The sequence below is a fragment of the Seriola dumerili genome, unplaced genomic scaffold, assembly GCF_002260705.1.
Source record: "Seriola dumerili isolate Sdu_G_001 unplaced genomic scaffold, Sdu_1.0 BDQW01000278.1, whole genome shotgun sequence".
NCBI classification, from domain to species: domain Eukaryota; kingdom Metazoa; phylum Chordata; class Actinopteri; order Carangiformes; family Carangidae; genus Seriola; species Seriola dumerili.
The window spans coordinates 761487-780033 of NW_019174533.1; the positions used below are offsets into that span (position 1 = coordinate 761487).

The 18547-nt window shown below is 40.1% G+C and overlaps 1 protein-coding gene across 1 annotated transcript in view; it reads left to right on the forward strand.

The window, feature by feature from the left end:
• Positions 1-264: 264 nt before the first annotated feature.
• Positions 265-18547, forward strand: part of ctnnbl1 (catenin beta like 1) — a 52678-nt gene continuing 34395 nt past the window's right edge. Inside the window, exons 1-10 of the mRNA XM_022757501.1 lie at positions 265-421; positions 1350-1583; positions 3936-4042; positions 4459-4598; positions 5486-5583; positions 7961-8054; positions 10558-10649; positions 11611-11683; positions 13077-13135; positions 13717-13865. Coding sequence (XP_022613222.1) covers positions 392-421; positions 1350-1583; positions 3936-4042; positions 4459-4598; positions 5486-5583; positions 7961-8054; positions 10558-10649; positions 11611-11683; positions 13077-13135; positions 13717-13865 — 1076 coding nt within the window. The 5' untranslated portion in view covers positions 265-391. The remainder of the gene's footprint in view (positions 422-1349; positions 1584-3935; positions 4043-4458; positions 4599-5485; positions 5584-7960; positions 8055-10557; positions 10650-11610; positions 11684-13076; positions 13136-13716; positions 13866-18547) is intronic.

Consider the following 18547-nt stretch of genomic DNA (forward strand, 5'->3'; position numbering starts at 1 on the left):
TTGTTTTTGCTCAGAAATATTTCAGGTTTTAAATCAGATGTGCAATCACGCTTTAAGCACATCTGTAAAACGAGCTTTATGCAAATAGATTACCTTGATTAAATTGTAGACATGACTCAAGGGGTAAACATTATCAAGTGGACCTCAATTTCTTCTCAGCTTTGCAGAATTGGGAAGTTAACGGCTGTAATCACATCACAGCATGGGTAACAAAGTTTACGACAGTATGCTGCTACGACAATAAACACAACCGTTTTACGGCAGGCATGAATTTGTGGTGGGAAGCTTGTTGTTAGCCGACAAGCTAAGTAGTCACTCTTGTTTTATTCCCTGACATTAACCCTGAACCTGAACAAAACGGTGACACGGTTAAAGCTTCTAACCCAGACAAATGGATGTCGGAGAGCTCCTGAGCTATCAGGTAGAAATTTAACCATGCTCGTCAGTGTTTGGAAACTCTAGTCTAGCTAACATTAACTTATCTCATTCATTGGATTGCATGCAGTAGCATTGCTAGCGGGTACCTCTGAACGTTAGCAAGCAGACTTTAGCTTAGTCTCGTTATTTATTTTTATTTGTCTATTTACGTCCTTTAGTTTACCGCCAGTGAATAGTGTAGCACCCGTTTGGCAGAAGAATAACTCAACTATAGTCCTTGTTTACAACAACGTTAGCAGTTAGCATGATAGCTGAACGTGGCTGCAGTGAATGGAGAGGGATGCTGCGACACTAACTTATACACATGCTAGCTGTTAGTGTCTAAACTAATTTCACACGAAAGTGTTGAGACAAACACTTATGCATTTGTACACTAACTCCGAGGAGCATTGTCAGTTCCGTTACGTCTCTTTTCTTGTATGCCAGCGTCCACTAAACATTCTCCTAATTAATACAGTTTTGCTTAATATACAAGATATACACACTTCACACCATTTCAATAAATGCATTTTAACAGTCGTTTGCATTCATTGGAAAATTCGGCACATGAACGATCCACGAAATAACATTTGATTTCAGTAAAATCTTCCTTTTCTTACATCATTTCAAACTGCTTTTTTTGCAGCTGGTCTTAAAAGTTGTCATTTCCTCAGAGCAGCTGTTTATATTGGTACAATTGGTGCTGAGTGGAAGATGCACTTATGTGAAAAGAAAGCAGATCAAAATTATTCATCAGAAGTGCAGTGTTTTCTTATTAAGTTTCTCTGCTAGTGTAGTTCTGTCTTGTCAGGTACATGGAGATGCTTATGTTTGTGATTTCATGATGCACTTAATTACTTATCTCTCAATCAACAACATACTTCTATATGTATTTACATCATTACATTTCACCATCTCCTTTCCTCTCGCAGCCTGATAGAGGAGCGAAGCGTCCCAGGCAGGATGATGGAGGAGCAGCGGGAGGAGAGGAGGACTCTCGGGGAGGGAAACAGCAGAAAGGCCTGGGTGCCAGGGAGTTGGCCAGATACCGGGAAGTTGCCGCAGGAATTGAAGGAGGGCTTGAGATGAGGGAGACTGAGGAGCTGACTGGGGACAAGAAGAAGATCCTGGAGAAACTGATGGACCAGGATGAAGAGGAACCTGAGGTGAGGAAAATTACTATAGCGTTATTATAGAATTGTTACTTTTTTCTGCAAAGTGAAATATTTATTCAAAAAACATGTTGAGAGCCTTTATTTGAAACAAATTAAAAATTAACTTCCTCTTACTCATAGTTGTAAACAGTGAGTTTCATTCATTAATGAAGTGCTGCACAATTTGTTACAGGAAGTAGTTGCCACTGTGAACTGAAAATAATGACTAATTTATTTTCACAGATTACGTCTGAGCAAGACACTTAATAATCTAATTATTATTGTTTTTTTTATAATTAACTGTTTTTATTATTATCAGCAATGAGCTAATGGACACATGAATTTCCCCTAGGGGATAAATAAAGTATCTATCTATCTATCTATCTATCTATCTATCTATCTATCTATCTATCTAATAGCTGCCATTCATAGATAATAGATGTCATTAGTGAGAAAATATCACAGTTTCAAAATGGTACAGGGGATAGGGTTAAGGTTGAATTTTCAGAGCAGATATTCATCACCCATTATTCACACCAACCCTGCTTCTCGAAAGAATAAATGCAGCTTAAAGTTACAAAAGTGAGAATAGATTAATTTTATTTGCAGGATAGAGGTGACAAGACTGTCTTAGTTGTCTCCTAAAATAGGTTGAAGTTTATCAAAAACAAAAATAGTTTAGTTTGCATTGCTTTGTACTCTGCACACTGCAAAGCTTGATTTATACTTGTGTGTTAAGGAGTGAAGTCTTACATATGGCAGGTACTTGTCTGAAGCATAAGCGCTTCAGAGTCTACACAGGTGCATTGGAGATACAATGTGGAAACAACAAGAACTGTGATTGGTCAGCTTTGGCTGCTTGTGTTTTCTCCAACAAGCACTCCTTTACAGTTACACATCTAACGAAGTGACTGATAGTGTAACAGTTAGTGAGGAATATAATTAAAGCACATTATGACCCTATAATGTGTGACACACCTGTTTAGTTTTGTGGTGGTGATATCAGCGGGAGAAATCCTTCACAGGACTATAAATCAGGACCTGAGACTTCCATAAACCCCTCATGTTGAGCAGAATTCCAGATTAAGACTCTGCTTTTGTGTGTTGAAATCAAAAGCTTAACCGAGCCTCGCTCACACTTGGATATACAGAGAAAACCTTTCCATATATCGCATAGTGTCTGACATTTCTTCACAGAATAGTCATGTGCGTCTGTTTCCAGCATGTGTGGGCGAACATGATAATGTAACTGTTAAGTGTGTGTGTTCACACCAGTGACACCAGAAAAATGCAAATACATGACAAATAACCAAGTGTTTAGTATTTGAATCTACACGAATTGAGTGTCGCCAAAGATGAATTTTATCAGGCCCTAAGGTCAAATTCAGGATGCATGGTTTAGGTCTGAGTCTACGTTTGTAATCTGTTTTTACTTGACCCCGGTGAGTCATGATTCCAGACCTGAAATAGTGGAATAAGACTGCACCACTACACCAAAGTAAAGGCGAAATGTGAAATGATAAACGACTGGACCGGGAAAGTTTCTGTGTGATTGTTCGTTGTCAGTACCAGTGTCGTGTATATTATGTAGTGCATAAGAAAACTGCACATCCACATTATCAAGTTCTTATTATCCCACACTGCAGCCTTTTCAAATATTCACTGTGTCAAGAGCTACTCAGAGGAAAGTGCTGCTCTGTTCCATAATGTCAGACAATTGTAATTTCCTAACCTGTCATTATCTTTCCCACACTTAGCAGGCTTTTAAGCCACCAGGAGGTCAAACACATTCCCTTTCTGGTCAAACGCACTCAGATTCCCTCTGATTGTAGAAAGCTCCACTGCTCCACTGTAGCTCCACCGCTCCGCTCACATAATTAGTTTGACCCTGCACGAGCTCAAATTAAGGGTCAAAAAGATTTTTAGCTTGGAAAGCGATGTTCAGAAATAATTCTGCAGTTTGCAAAATCAACCTTTGTAAACCTGCAAAATAAATTAGCACGAGTTTGTATATTTGAAGAAAAAAAAAAAAAATCTGTATTTGGTAAAGACCAACATTAAATCTTACAATGATTTCTTTTAGACGATAATGAATCAGCTTCATCAGGACCCGGACCTGCATTAAAACCAGCTGCCCTCTTTAACCCTTTATTTGACAGGTGTACAAAGGTTGATTTACAACCACAAACCAAAAATCTTTTTGACCCTAATTTGAGCCCCATAATCCAGGTGTCTTTTTGTTGTTTTTGCAGCAGTTACCTACATAAAAGGCTTATTTTTCTTTTCCCCTTTTTTCATCTGTTCCTCCCTTCTTTCTCTCTCTCTCTCTCTCTCTCTCTCTCTCTCTCTCTGCTAATCAAACAGGCAGAGCCGGTGGACGAGAGTTCTGTGAAGAAAATGATCCTGACCTTTGAGAAAAGATCATACAAAAATCAGGAACTGAGAATTAAGTTTCCAGACAATCCAGAGAAGTAAGTACAATAATAACTGTCCACAAAAATCCAGCTCTCCCGATTTGGATATTGCACTTGGTCTTATTGCGATTTCAATCATATTTTTAATTGATTAATTGTTAAATTAAGCAAATTTTCATGTGGACTCAACAAAGTTTATAACAATTTTTTTTTTCATGGCTAAACACATCTTCAGGTAAATTTTCCATGTGTGCCTCACTGTCCCCAAAATCTGATAATCTCTTTTTTCATTTGTCAAATCCAGACTGTCACAATTGAAGCGCAATCAAAAAGATGGCTTCATTTTCAATTGTGTAGCACCTCCGTTTCTTGACATGATATCTCTAAAACTAATAATCAGATTCCTGCATGTTGAAGTTGATGGCAAACCAGAATGCTAACATGTTTTTTATTTATTTATTTTTTTTAACTAGGTTCATGGAGTCGGAGCTGGATCTGAACGACATCATCCAGGAAATGCACGTGATCGCCACGATGCCAGATCTCTACCACCTGCTGGTGGAGCTCAATGCCGTCCACTCGCTGCTGGGCCTCCTCAGCCATGAAAACACCGATATCCTTTCAGACTGTTTGTCCATTTTGATCCATTCATTCTGTATGTAGAATTTATTGTTGGATATTATATATTTTTTCTTTTTTTTTTTTGTCAACAAATCCCATGAAAAGACCAAAAACGAACAAAGAGTTGATCCCAGTAACAATTATTGTGTCTGTAGCCTTATAGAGCTTATTTCTCATCGCCGTAGAGCTCCATTAAAAAACACATCAGTGAGCTGCACCATTACACTAGGGCACATGTTCCTTTATTACATCACCTGAACTTGCACACTGCAGTTTGTTTTTGTTTTGTTTTTGGTCAATCTCAGGTGGAAGTGCACCTGAAGTGCTACTGGAAATAGTCTCCAGTTATTTTTGGAATGTACTGAGCCTGAAAATGAAACTATACACTTGTGCCCTGTTTTGAAATGATTATGTTGTTAGTGGGAATGACTGGGCTAGAGACTGAGAGCTAAGACACAGTGGTGGGGGTCAGAAAGTATTGAGAGACAGAATAACAAATGGTTGGTTTTTGTCTTTTCATGGGATTTGTTGACAATAGGAGAAGTATAGAATATTAACAGCCCCACACTTTAATCATGATATATTAAAATGCTCAGATATTAGATTAAAACTATTAAAAATAATGTATTAGTACATTTGATTAAAAGTTGATTTAAAAACTGAACAAAGGAAAAAGACAAGAGAAAATTGGTTTTAATTAAAATGAATACACGAAAAAGCTTAAAACAGTGCAACATGAGCGACAAGCAACAACATTTACAACACAAAAATCACTGATTGATTTTCCCTGTGGTTGCGTGGAACACAGACTGACACCAACTTGTTACGCAGTTCCCAAGAACTCAGCAACACAAGCTTATCGTCCTTAGCCTGAACCACATGTCGCCATAGCAGTGGTGGACCTGCTGCAGGAGCTGACGGATATCGACACACTCCACGAGAGCGAGGAGGGTGCTGAGGTGCTCATAGATGCTCTGGTGAGTTCAGGATTTTACATCAGTCTTTGACGATATTGACGAAACAGCACTTTGTGGAGTCAATACTGAAGTTTCTGGTTCTCTGGCATCCAAATCAGGCTGAGGATTGATTCCTTTGTCTCTTTTAATGAAACAAAATCAGGGCTTCAGTCCACTCTCCCCGACTGAAATACATGCAAACGTTTTGAGTTAATGTCAGTTCAGACTACAAGCTGTTATCATGATGCTGCTTTCAGACCAGTGTCTGCATCTGATACTGTATATTGATTGATATTGATACTATATTATTTGTTTTTACTGGTGTTTATATTAAACAAATAGTTTATTAACTTTGGAAACATAGTGTAATTTAAATGGGGCACAAATGTGCACACTGCTTTATTATTTCTGCCTTGACTTATTGATAATTAATTCACCTTATTTAAATTCTTTTCAGCTGTGCGCCAGTGTAAGTTGGTGTTGCAAATAAATGAACTTGAGATTGAATTTCAGAAAGTGTCAAAAACTTAGTCAAGAGGAAAGACACTACATTTTAATGTGTAATGTCATCCACACAATTATAGCATCTTTTCTCACACTCTTTTCTTTTGAGTTATCTAAAGCTTTTCTTTGTCACTGCGTGGCTGTGTGTTTAACATTATCTCTCTTTGTCTCATCCTCTCTCTGTATATTTAGCTTTCTCTCTCTCTCTCTTCTTTTTTTTCCTTTTTGTCTCTGAGCCTGTTAATGAGCCAGGGATGATTTTTGATGCCCCATTATGTTTGCTGACATTTGGAGCGACACACACAAAGGTCAAACTGCAATGAAGTCCTGATATACCTATAGTGGAAGAAAGAAGTGTGTGTCTCTGCTCCTTCACGGCTGTCTCTGTGACACTTCATCAAACGATCTGTTGGCTTGAACCTGCCAAGTTTTGTGCCAGGCTACGTCCCGGTGGCATTCATCAGGCATGTTGGTGATTGTTTCTCGCCACACCTGTGTCGTCTGATGTCTCAGGGGTGTTTGAACAGCCTGACTACACGTTTTACATGAAAATTCAGTAGTTCAGTGACATTACAGTTGAGTTACACTCAAGCGGCGACCTCCAGGGCTGAAAAAAGAAGCCAACACTGAAGTGCTAAAAAAACTGCAGTTCTTCAAATGGCCACTTGAGCGAGTCAGTCCCCATAGAGGCGTATGCTCGCCACAAACCTGCATGCACCGAAGTCTCTGCCCCCCCCCCGCTCGTTTTTGGATTAGCCAGGAGTTAGGCGGAGTCACGCACTGCCAAGATGGCGACAGGTGATGTCACGGAGGCTACATCCATCTTGATAGACAGTCTATGGGTACACTATGATGTACAGTGTATGAAAGGAATTGGAGTAATGTCTCGTGAAGCTTTTCTTTTTGTCGGCTGTTTAGAATTTGACAGGAACGAATGTCAAGCGCTCGACAGAAAAGCTGCTGTGTGTGTGTGTGTGTGAGAATTGGCTTGTTATGTGACAGTGGTTGAGACAGTAGCTCAGGTGGCTTTGCATCGCTCTAAGGATAAAGGCATTATATATAAAGGCAGTTCATTTACCATGCAGCGGAGCACCCATAAACCCCACTCTCTTTCTGTACAGCAACATCCAAGTGAAACGGTTTCAGGGCAGCCAGGGTTGGTTGAATCCATTTGTCTCTCCTCTTTGCTGTACTGCCTCCAGCTCCTCTGTCCTTGTTGCCAGAAGGCCAGGTGGTACCCTTGATAAGATGAATCAAAATGATCCACACCGGTCTCCGGTGGCTCATAAATCTGTGTCCACTGTCCATCTCCTTTCATCAGTAATTGTACTTTTATCCGGCCAGTCAGCACCCAGCGAGCTGTTTGTTTATGAGTCTCCAGTCTTGACTTGACTGATAGCACTTGGACATGTGCAGAGAAGCTCAGACAGGAGACGTGTCTCTTCTGCCAAGGCCGAAGCTTAAGGGTGAACCTTCACTCTTGTCATTGCCATGTTCCTCTCGTGCCTCTTTTTTTTTTTTCCTCTTTGTGAATTGAGTTTGTCAGGTTCACATCACATCATGTTACAAAATTATAAAGGTGAGGATTCAGTTGACAGATCTCCAACACAGCGGGAAAGGATGGTGTGTTAAAAAAGTTGTGTGTTCTCAATCACATACCCAACCTCAGCAATCAGAGTTCATATTCGACGTTATGGTGAGAAGGAGAAACGTGTTGTTGAGCTGTGTGATGCCATGTGAAGTTTCTTATTTTCTTCTTGTATTTTAATACAAGAAGAAGAACACTGATCATTAACCTGAAATTTCTCAGGTAATGAGAATACATTTAGAGGGTTTTATTGCACCTATGAAGAGGACTGAAGTTAAAAATGTGACTTCATCTCTCTGTCTGCAGTTGGAGGGTCAGGTGGTGGCGTTGCTGGTGCAGAATATGGAGCGGCTGGATGAACAGGTGAAGGAGGAAGCCGACGGCATCTACAACACACTGGGTAAGGAGATGAGATGTACAGCCAGGCTTTAATAATCATTTTCCAGTAAGTGTTCATGCTGAGACAAAACCGCCATCAACATTAACATAGTTGTATTTATTAATAATTAAATCCCCGAAAGACCTCAACGCAATTCACTGTATGTGCAGTGCCATATTTAATCCTGGATTCAAATGCAGTAAAGCCGTAATGAACTCAACACAGTTCACTTTCAGCGGTTTGTCTTAAATAAATATTACTGTCATTGTTTCCAAACTACCAGTGCTCCGTTCATTTGTGACCAATCAGAGCCTTCGACCGGACACTGTAAAGTGTCGGAGGCCACAGCTTTGTCAGATGGAATATATGGATTCACTGAAATAGTTAAAGAATGACAGAAACAGCTATAGCAATTTCCTCTAGGTGTTTTTCAATTAACCTGCTTAAAGCGCAATTTGAAACTGTGAACTTAGAAAAAGAGAAATGGAAACATGTGAATTTCCCCCAAAAAATGAGGTGGTTTTTCAAACAATTCGACAACAATATCGTGTCGACAACACACAGTGTGCGACCGTACGTGTCTCTCAGCAGCAAAACAAAACCTGGACTGTGAAGGGACTTTCAATGGCTGCGCAGCCTTGTGCGTTCATTCATATTCAGAACATGTGGAACAAATATCAGTGAGAAATCTGGGACAAATTTCACTGCAGAGACAACTCTGTGGTTTTACACTGAACAGGATAAAAAACAAAACAGGCTTGGATAAAAATATAATTTGAATATTCGCAGCAAGCACAACTGATCAACCTTGTCTTGTTTAGTTCTGAGACATGACAGGCTCTTCCAGAGGGAGGTGTGTGCGCCTTTAAGGTGTGTATGAGCCCGAGTTAGAGCTTTGGGCAGTGCGGTGACAGGAAGTCCTCGCGGACTCCGGTGTGACATTACAGAGGGCGTAGACAAACTTTATTTGTATTCTTTAAGCTTTATCAGTGTGTCCCCCTGCTGCCAAGTGTCCTTAACTTTTTCAGTGTCAGCGAATACAAGCTGTCAATGTCACATTTAAATGTTTTGGCAAAGAGGAAGCGCTTTGAAAACACTTATTGGAAGTTTTTTTTTTAATCTGAGTCCGGGTGAAGTCCGCAAAAGTGAAGCGTGCAGGTTACAGAGCGCCATGATCATTGTCTGCAGCGGAGATTTGACAGTATTAGATGCAGACTCAAGGTCATGGGCCAGCAGATAGTTTTTAGCCTCATATGAATCTGACTTTTCTGCCTCTCAGCTCTTTTTGTGTTGAATGAGTCTACTGAGATGATTTTTTATTTATTTTTTTCTTTGTTGCCAGATTGAGGCCGAGTGTCAGGAGGGCTGTTTAGGTGTGTGTGTTTGGCTTTGTGCGTTAGTGTGGGTTATATCGAAAGAGGCGTGCTAGTGCATCCTTTATTCAAGCATGTGTGTGTGTGTGTGTATTTGTGTGTGTGTGTGTTATCAAGGGAGCTTTCCAAGCTTGAATACGCCTTTTGTCTGCCTTGGCTGCTCTCTGCTCTGAGCCTGCTGTCCTCCAGGATGCTGTCTGTCTGCTCTGTTTGAATCACTGATAAAGGCCCTTCCTCTCTCTCTCTCTCTCTCTCTCTCTCTCTCTCTCTCTCTCTCTCTCTCTCTCTCTCTCTCTCTCTCTCTCTCTCTCTCTCTCTCTCTCTCTCTCTCTCTCTCTCTCTCTCTCTCTCCCTCAGCACCAGTCCTCTCCATCTTTTCTTCTGTTTCTTTTTCTTAACATTTCTCTATCATCTGCAGCCCCTCTCTGCAGATGTTGTTCTTTTGTTTTGTTTTTTTGTTTTTTCTCCAAATCTAATTTTTTTTATTCCATCCCAATTCCCTCTTGTTATATTTCTTAATTCCCTCGCTCCTCCCGTCCCTCATTCCTTCAGCTTTGCATTCCTCTTCTTTGGCTTGTCCTCCCGCCCCTTTCCCTCCCTTCTGCTTCTCCCCTCTTCCCTTCTCCCTCTCAGTTTCCCCATTGCTCTCTCTTTTTATCGCCACCCCACAGTCTCCCTCTCTCTCTCTCTCTCTCTGTGTCACCTTCTGCTGCAGTCTGCTCTGATAGAGATATCATGTGGCAGAGACAGCTTTCTAATGATAATATTAGAAGACGCTGGGACAGAACCCGGACGAGCACTCTATACAAAGATGACTGCCATATTTCACTGTTCCCTCCCTTCAAAGTGTGTGTGCAGAGCATCTGTACAGTATACGTTAACCTGGGACTGACAGAGGACTTTGATAGTGGCCTTTGACTGTACTGTAGTGGTAGTGGGTGGAAACACTGAAATATATAACAACACTGAGAAAAAGAAAGCGTTCCTGATCCACTTAATAAGATCGGTATCAGTACTGATCCAGTGGTTCAGATCGGTGCATCCCTACTTAATCTCTATCAGAAACTAGGTAGGGGGTCCTTTCTGGCAGGTTTTTTAAGACACAGCTTGAAGAATAAATTCTGACTTTTCATATTGCATGTCCTCGTCAGCCATCATTGAAAATATGGCGGAATTCAGACCAGGCCTGTGTGCCGAGGCCGCCCAGCAGGGACTCATGCAGTGGCTGCTCAAGAGAATTAAGGTAAGAATGTGACTATTTTGATTAATTAATTGGTTAAGACATTATTTAAGTAAAGAGAATATAGTATATACTAAATACAGTATATATATATATATATATACACTAGAATATAGAGTTGTTTAAGATTCTTGAATGTAAAAATATGCTGATTTCTGTGTCTTAATGTTGTACTAAATTAATTATTTTATATGTTTTCGACTGTTGGTTGGACAAAACAAGACATTTCATAGCATCTCAATGAGCTGTGGGAAGTTGTGATGAGCTTTTTTAATAGTTTTATGTTACAGAGACTAAACGATTAATCAAGAAAATAACCTCAAGATGAACTGATTAAGAAAGTTGCAGCGATCCTATTATCTTTCCTGCAAAACTTGATGTTCCACAACTAATTAAATGTAATATATGTGAGCTAAAACTGAAAAATAAATTAAATAACTACAAATATTTTAACCCATGCTGAGCTCACTATTACGATATCTTGCGGAAGATTTCTTTTTTCCATTTCATCTCTTTATTTATCAGGACAACATTTCTGTAAATAACCCACTGTTAACCAGCTGGCTAATTTAACTTCAGTCAGTGATGAGAAAATCCAAAACCAGTGAAAAATTAATTAATTCTACAAAATTTTACAAACAAAATGATCTACACTGAAAAAATGCGAATGTGTTTTTAAAGTTATTTTAGTTGCAGCTTGAGTAATACGCTTAATTACATGCAATGAAATGGGTTTTCAGATAAACCTGTTCACCAGTAGACCATTAGATCCAGAAGTTGAAAGATGTGAGGTTGCTGTTGCTGTGTATCACCCACAATATACAATATAATTTGTATAATCTCCGCTTATGGTCAGAGAAATGCAGATTTTGTCGTAGGATACGTGATGTTTGGACCCTGGAGAACAGAGTTTCTTAAGATGAGTGATAATTGGAGTTTGCACTCGTTCCCCTCTCCCTCTCAGGCAAAGATGCCGTTTGATGCTAACAAGCTGTACTGCAGTGAAATCCTGGCTATCTTGCTGCAAAACAATGACAGTAAGTTTGTCCGTAAACGGTTTTGTTGGGTACCTTGAACGGACCGCCATTTCTTCAACACGCTGTCCCCTTATTTCTCTTTGTCCTTTCTTTCTTCACATTTGTTCATCGTGGCCTTTTCTTGTCCTCTCTTTCCCTTCTCCTTCCCCTCCTTCTTCTTCCTTGATTTTTGTGTCCCTTAATCTCTCTCTCTGTCCATGACCTCCCCTGGCACTGTCCTTTCTTTCACTTCCTGTGCCCTTTCCTTTTTGTTTTTTGTTTTTTTTCCCCCCTTATTTTTCTCCATCACCTTTCATGTTTCCTTGTTTTCTTTCCCCTACTCCTCTTCCAATCCCCCGATCTCACCGCTCCTCCCTCCTTGTCTAGCTGCTGTCTTCTCCCCTCTTTCCCCCCCTCACTTAAACCCTGTAAAGCCTCAGATAGCTGCAGGACTATCAGGTCCTTCGACAGGTTCTCATTAATGGTACAAACCGTATTGATATTCAGTGGGAGTCGTGTCTCGTTTTACACTCATTCTCCTCCTCGTCAGCGTCGCTGCCTCCATTCATCCTCTCCTTCCTGCCCTTCACATACAAAATAAAATCTAATAAAAACGTATTTCTCGCAACACAAAGGAAACGTGCTGCCATAAATAACGTTCCATATAGTACTGTCACTGTCTTGAAGGCAAATCACAAGGCTACTATTAGGAAAATGGCAATTGGGAATTATTTTGATGTGCTAATTTGAACGTATTGCTATCGCTTCCCACCGTCAAGTTTGACTTGAAACACCACTCTGAAGGGTTTATATGTAAAATAGTCGCTGCTGCAGACAGGAGGAGCATCTCATCCCTACTAATTAAGACCCTGTAGATTCAGCATACTGTTCAAATCAAAGTGTGCTCAGAGTTATGAACACTTCACTGTCTTACAGAAAGTAAGAAATGCAGAAGCACAATATATACTCTGGTCCCCCCGCCCCCCCCCTTTTTTTCCTGATGTGAAGTTTCAGGATTTCTGGCTGTTGAGATTAAGACAGTTGGCCCTCACTTCCAATTCGGAGTCACTGAGAAGCAGAATTGTGTTGCGTAACCTTAACAACGTTTTAATACACAGGTCTAGATGGAATAACGTGTGAGGATATACATTTTTCACTGCCCTCATTTTTCTTCATTTTCTCTCCAGAGGTCCCTCGTGGCCAGAGTGTTCGTCAGTGTTTATGCTCGTTTTCTGCCTCTGTAGCACATTACTGTTTTTTCCTCCTTTGCCTTTTGCCTTTTCCTTTTTCTCTTTCCTTCATCCATCCACTTAAACATTTTTTTTTTCTCAGTCTCTCACGTCTCAATTTAATCTCCCTGTTGTCCTGTTCTGCCATTTTTATCTCTCAGCCTTTCTGCATCTCTTTTCCACAGATACCAGAGAACTACTGGGTGAGATGGATGGCATTGATGTGCTACTACAGCAACTATCTGTAAGATTTTGCTTTTACTTTCTATTTTTAGTTAGCTCTACTACTACCCTTCGTATTAACCCATCGTTCAATTGAGCCTCACTTGGGTAAATCTCAGTAATTTAACAATATGCTTTGTGGTGGTGCTCCAACCTGTGGCTCCAGCAAATTTTCTAACACAATTTTTTAAGCCTTTCAATTAACCCATACTTTAACTCCATAGTTAAATTTTCAGGTGGTTCTGAGCATCCTGTGACATTTTGTGGCCAAAATAGGGCATTCAAATTATAGCTTATAACCCACCAAATGAGCTACTAAAGCTTCCATTTACTAACATTTTAGTAGAGACTGTTGGCATTTTCCCACCCTGTCTCCTTCTGTTCTCTTAATTATAGTATAAACCTGTCTAATCGTGTCACACTCGGCTCGTTCCTGCTCATTATTTTAAAAAAAAGAAAAGAAAAAAGAGGCTCATTTTGCCCACATTCTCAAATTATTCCAAAAAAAGTTTTTTTTTTCAGAAATGGTTGCTGTGTTGAAGAATCATTTTTCTCGTGTAAAAGTGAAAGTCCTGTCTCTCTTGCTGCCTCCCCTCCTTTCAGGTGTTCAAACGTCACAACCCGTCCACAGCCGAGGAGCAGGAGATGATGGAGAACCTCTTCGACGCTCTGTGTTCCTGCCTCATGCTGGCCAGCAATCGGGACCGCTTCCTCAGAGGGGAAGGGCTTCAGCTAATGAACCTCATGCTTAGGTGAGACTGCGGACTATAAAAAAAAAATTAAAAATGCCATCACTGCTTTATATGGCAGTGATGATTTGTCTCCCGTCGGTCAGTCGGTCCGGATTGAAGTGTGTCAACAACTATTGGATGTATTGCCATGAGATTTTATACAGATATTCATGGCGCCCAGAGGATGACACCTGCTAACTCTGGTGACCTGATGATGTCAGCTGCCACCATGAGGTTGAGGTTTGGTTTGATGACTTGCTAATAGAAGCTTTTGCTGGGCTTGGTTAAGCTAGCAGAAGGAGTGAGTGTTAGCTGACCTTTCAATGTGCTGCGTGGGTCTTTTGTGTTGTTTAAGATCACATGTTAAAGCTTCAATATGCAGGTTCTGGAAGTCAAGCTAGGGCTAGCATGAGACTTGAAGGCAAACCACTCCCCTCCCTCTCCCTGGTCACGTTCGCTGTCCCGGCTAATGCAGGAATCAGAATACAAAATTTTCTGTTTCTGAAAACTACAGCCGACTTCGTTAAACCACTTCCCTCGGTGGATAAGTTACTGCAGTCCAGCTGATGTATTTAAAATATGGAAAGACAGATGTGGACTATTTTGCTTATATTTGGAAAGTTGTAATTTCATTTCTTGTCAGAACAACTAACTCTTGGCTCAGAAGAAGAGTCCCCGTTATCTAAAAAAATAAAAAATAAAATTTATGAGGGAGCAGGGAAGTGTGGGAGAGAATTTCTTCTGTTTTTTTTCATTTGTTTTGAAAAGTGTGTTTGCGAGCTTGAGGGAAGCTCCGACTTCAGAGGTTTTAAGAGACAGATGCTAAACGGAAACCTCTGTGTTGCAGGCAGCTTTCAAATTTAAACAAAATTACAAAACTCTTCGGTGCACAGGCGGTTTTTTCGATCAAGCATTAATCAATTAAAATTACCTATGCTGCTGGACATTTGCTAGGAATTCGTCACAATCTTCAGAAGCACAGATGCATTATGTATGAAGTATGAAGTATATCCCCAGTTATATTCACCTCTCACGATATACTGGAGTGCTACAGTACAGTACGGTGGACTTCATAACAAATGGGCAATAAGTGCTTTGGCGCTATAAAAAAAATTCTTTAAAAGGAAAATATACGGTGCTGAGACCTGCACAGAGCGTCTCTTGATGTACAGTCTTTTTTTTTTTTTTTTTTCCCCTGTGAAAATTTAAACACTCATAGCATAACAGGGTGTAGCACTGCACAGAACAGCACGTCCGTCTGCTCTGTTGCCTGGCGAGGCTGCCGGTCCAATCAATCAACAGTTGCTGGAGCGCAGCAAGGCAGAGACGTGACCTTAAAGACTCGTAAAGACACATTAGACGCATTTATGAAACCTCCACAGCTTCTGCACCTCTGCGCTGATAATCACATCACTGGACACGTAGATTTAAGGCTTGGATCAATATCTCATTATTGGAATGCAAAAAAACCCTTTTGTGTTAAATCATCCACCAGAGGAGCGGAGAAAGAATAAGACGGAGAGGGAGGGGGAGAAAGAGCTGAGCAAGATATGACTTTGGAAAAGTTGTTAAAGTCCCCACGGAGAAGCTAATTGTGAATTTGATTGTCGGTACAGTACATGATTGGAAATAATGATGAACACAGGTGGATTTATACTTGTGTTTTTAACAGTCAGCCCATCATGTTGACCCCACCGCTGCGACATCGGATGGATCAGTCCAACATTATCAGGCCATCATCATGCATTAGTCATATACCCCTATGTTATTGTCACGTTAACACTATTTTCTGTCATTACACTTGGCCTTTTCTACCAGTTACTGAAAATGAACCTATTGATGTTCAATCCTTAATCAATCAAGATATCGTTTTTATTGAAGAAAATCCAACAGCCTTCATCCATAATAATTTCTATTTGAATATTTAACATCAACACATCTCCACCGGCATCAGAAACCTGCGGGATAAAAACACAAAGCAGCACAAATGAACCAATCGCAGCTTGTTTTATGATCTCGACATGTTGACGACGGTAGCTGCTGTAGCCCTGATATGTAGTTACATGGAGTCTACATGTAGATCACACAAGTTTAAATACCAGGGGCCATATTCACAACCAGTCTTCTTTTATTTATCTATTCATCACAGTTGGTGATTGTTTAATGTGCACTTTGGTTTGATGATGAATTCTGACAGACGGCTGAGGCTGACGTCGTCATCTGTTTGATTTGTTAGTGAGCCAACTGAGTCCTTATTAAATGACCACCATCAAAATATGGTTTTAGAAATGTATTATCATTCTATTGTTACAAAATGCAAGAGTCCTCTGGGTTGACCTCTAACCTTTCTCAGATTTAAGATGCATTTTGAATAACTTTTAGGCCAAAAAAATCAGAATTTTTTTTTAAATAGTCCCTGATCACTTCAGATCACATGCTGTGTTGACTTTATTTATTTTAATTTTTTTAATTTTTTCAATTTTCCATTTTCCATGTTAGACCTGGTCGATAAAGCAGGTTTGTGACTTACAGACAGCAGTTCAACACATCTGAAGTCAGAAGGGAAGACGGTGTGAAATAAGATGTAAAATATACAAAAACACAATCGAATGCAAAATTGAATAGAGTGATATTTGTATATCAATAAACAAATAAAACTTGCAATGAAAACTCTCCAAAAGGCAGAAATAATGTGACAGCAGCAGCCCTGTGTCGCAAACGTGTTAAAATAATTTTCAAAACATCAAACTTGTGAGTCTTTGAGGAGTTTCATTATAATTTTGAGGAGAGATTGGCTCTTGCTTTCTAACCGAGACACAATGCAGCTGCAAAAATAACAAACACATTGAGCAACAAGATACAAAAGGGAAAAAAAAAAAAAAAAAATCATCTTCTTTCACCGAGACATATTTATTGGTTTTCCATCAAAAACTCCATTTCAATTCCTACCAGACCTCCTTGTCTGTATGCAGCTCTGCACCACATACAGATTTCACATCTGGCTTCTTGATGAATTCATGGCACAGCTAAATGTTTGTCAGACTCTGCAGCCGAAACTGAGATGTACCACGAACCATAGACTTCGTCCGTAGTGAGTACAACACCAGTGCTTAAGAAAATAATCGAATGATTTCATGTTATTTAAAGTATCCTGAACATTTTCGAATGCACAGCTCCTCTACCTTTTAAGGGGATGTTGCCCTTTCGTTTACGGCGTACGTAGATTTATAAACTTCAACCAGGGCCCGTCTTTGTGTGACCCAGCCTCACCTCGAATATGAGTCTAATCAAAAACCTGCTGCTGTCATTGAAGCACCCACTAACATCGACCCACGATCCATTTTGGGGTGACAACAGCAGGATGTTGAGTTAAGTCAGCTGTCTACCAATTGAACTGCCTAGTTTCCCCTCGGAAAGTACACTGAGTACAGCTTCCCCCCCGCCCCCCCACCCCCCGGCCTCGCTCGCCGTCCATCATATATAATGTGTCTGTCTGGAGGACCAGACTCAACTGCCTGAAATATGTGTCCCTCCTCAGAGATAAACACTGTCATCTGTCATTGGTGGGAGCGGAGGAAGTGACACCGTGACAGACGGCTACATTTCTTAAGAGGAGGTGTGAAGTGGGGAAGGGGGGGGGGGTGGAAACAGCAGGAAACAGTTGGTTCTGCTCGTCATGGCAATGCCTCGGTGAAAAACAGATGCAATTTAATTTGTTTAGTCAATTATCAGAGTAATTTGTCTGCTTGTTTTATCATATTTAAACGTGTGTATTTTTTTAGTCTCCATGATTTAGTTTGAAAACATCATGCGGCTCATGATGAGAATAATGTTCATTGCTGTGGGTAAAAGAACATTTGGGCAATTTTCTTTGCCTTTGGCTGCTTTAGAAAAAAGTGAGGTGGGTGTCGACTCTCGACGGACCTCACACAGTTTTGTACTCCTAAACTAAACTGAAGGTTTCTTTGTGCCACTGTTCCACTTTGCATTCACCGAACTGTTTTATTTGCACAAACCAAACTAATGTAAATCACTCATTTCAACATGATAAATGTCGCTTGTTCACGAGCGGGTTTGTGTTTATAAGGTTTTGATCATTAGCATAATCAACACCATTACATCGCAATACGAAGCTACTCTTTCTGCTCCGTTTGTGGACAGTATTCACTCACAAAATGTTACATTTTCACACTAACAAGCTAACAAACAAAATAAAGAAATGTAACAGTGTCAGTGTTAGACGACCTGAAACAACTCCAAAATATTAATAGTACAGCTGCCGACAAAATGTCATCAAAGCAGCAGTTCAAGACGGGGGGTTGCGACCGTGACACAGATGCTAGATAAATGAATATTAGCCCAGCTGGTACTTCCTGCATAAAGACACAGAGGCAGCCGTGGGAGTGAGAGGAATTAAAAAAAAAACTACTGAACTTTAGAAGTCGCTGTCACAAAAATTTCAGATAAAATCATAGAATAAGAAAGAGAAAATGCAAATTAGTAAAGTATATGATAATTATATGCTGAACAGAATATGAAGTTTATTTTAAGTGGGTTTTTTTATTTAAGTTAATTTTTGTGATGTATTAAAATTTCAGCGTTATAAAGATTAAGTCTGTCTGTAGTACTGACCAAATGTTGTTTGTAGCTGCATAACTGTAAAATACCATGTTTGTTCCATCCATTATATTGACGTCAAAGGT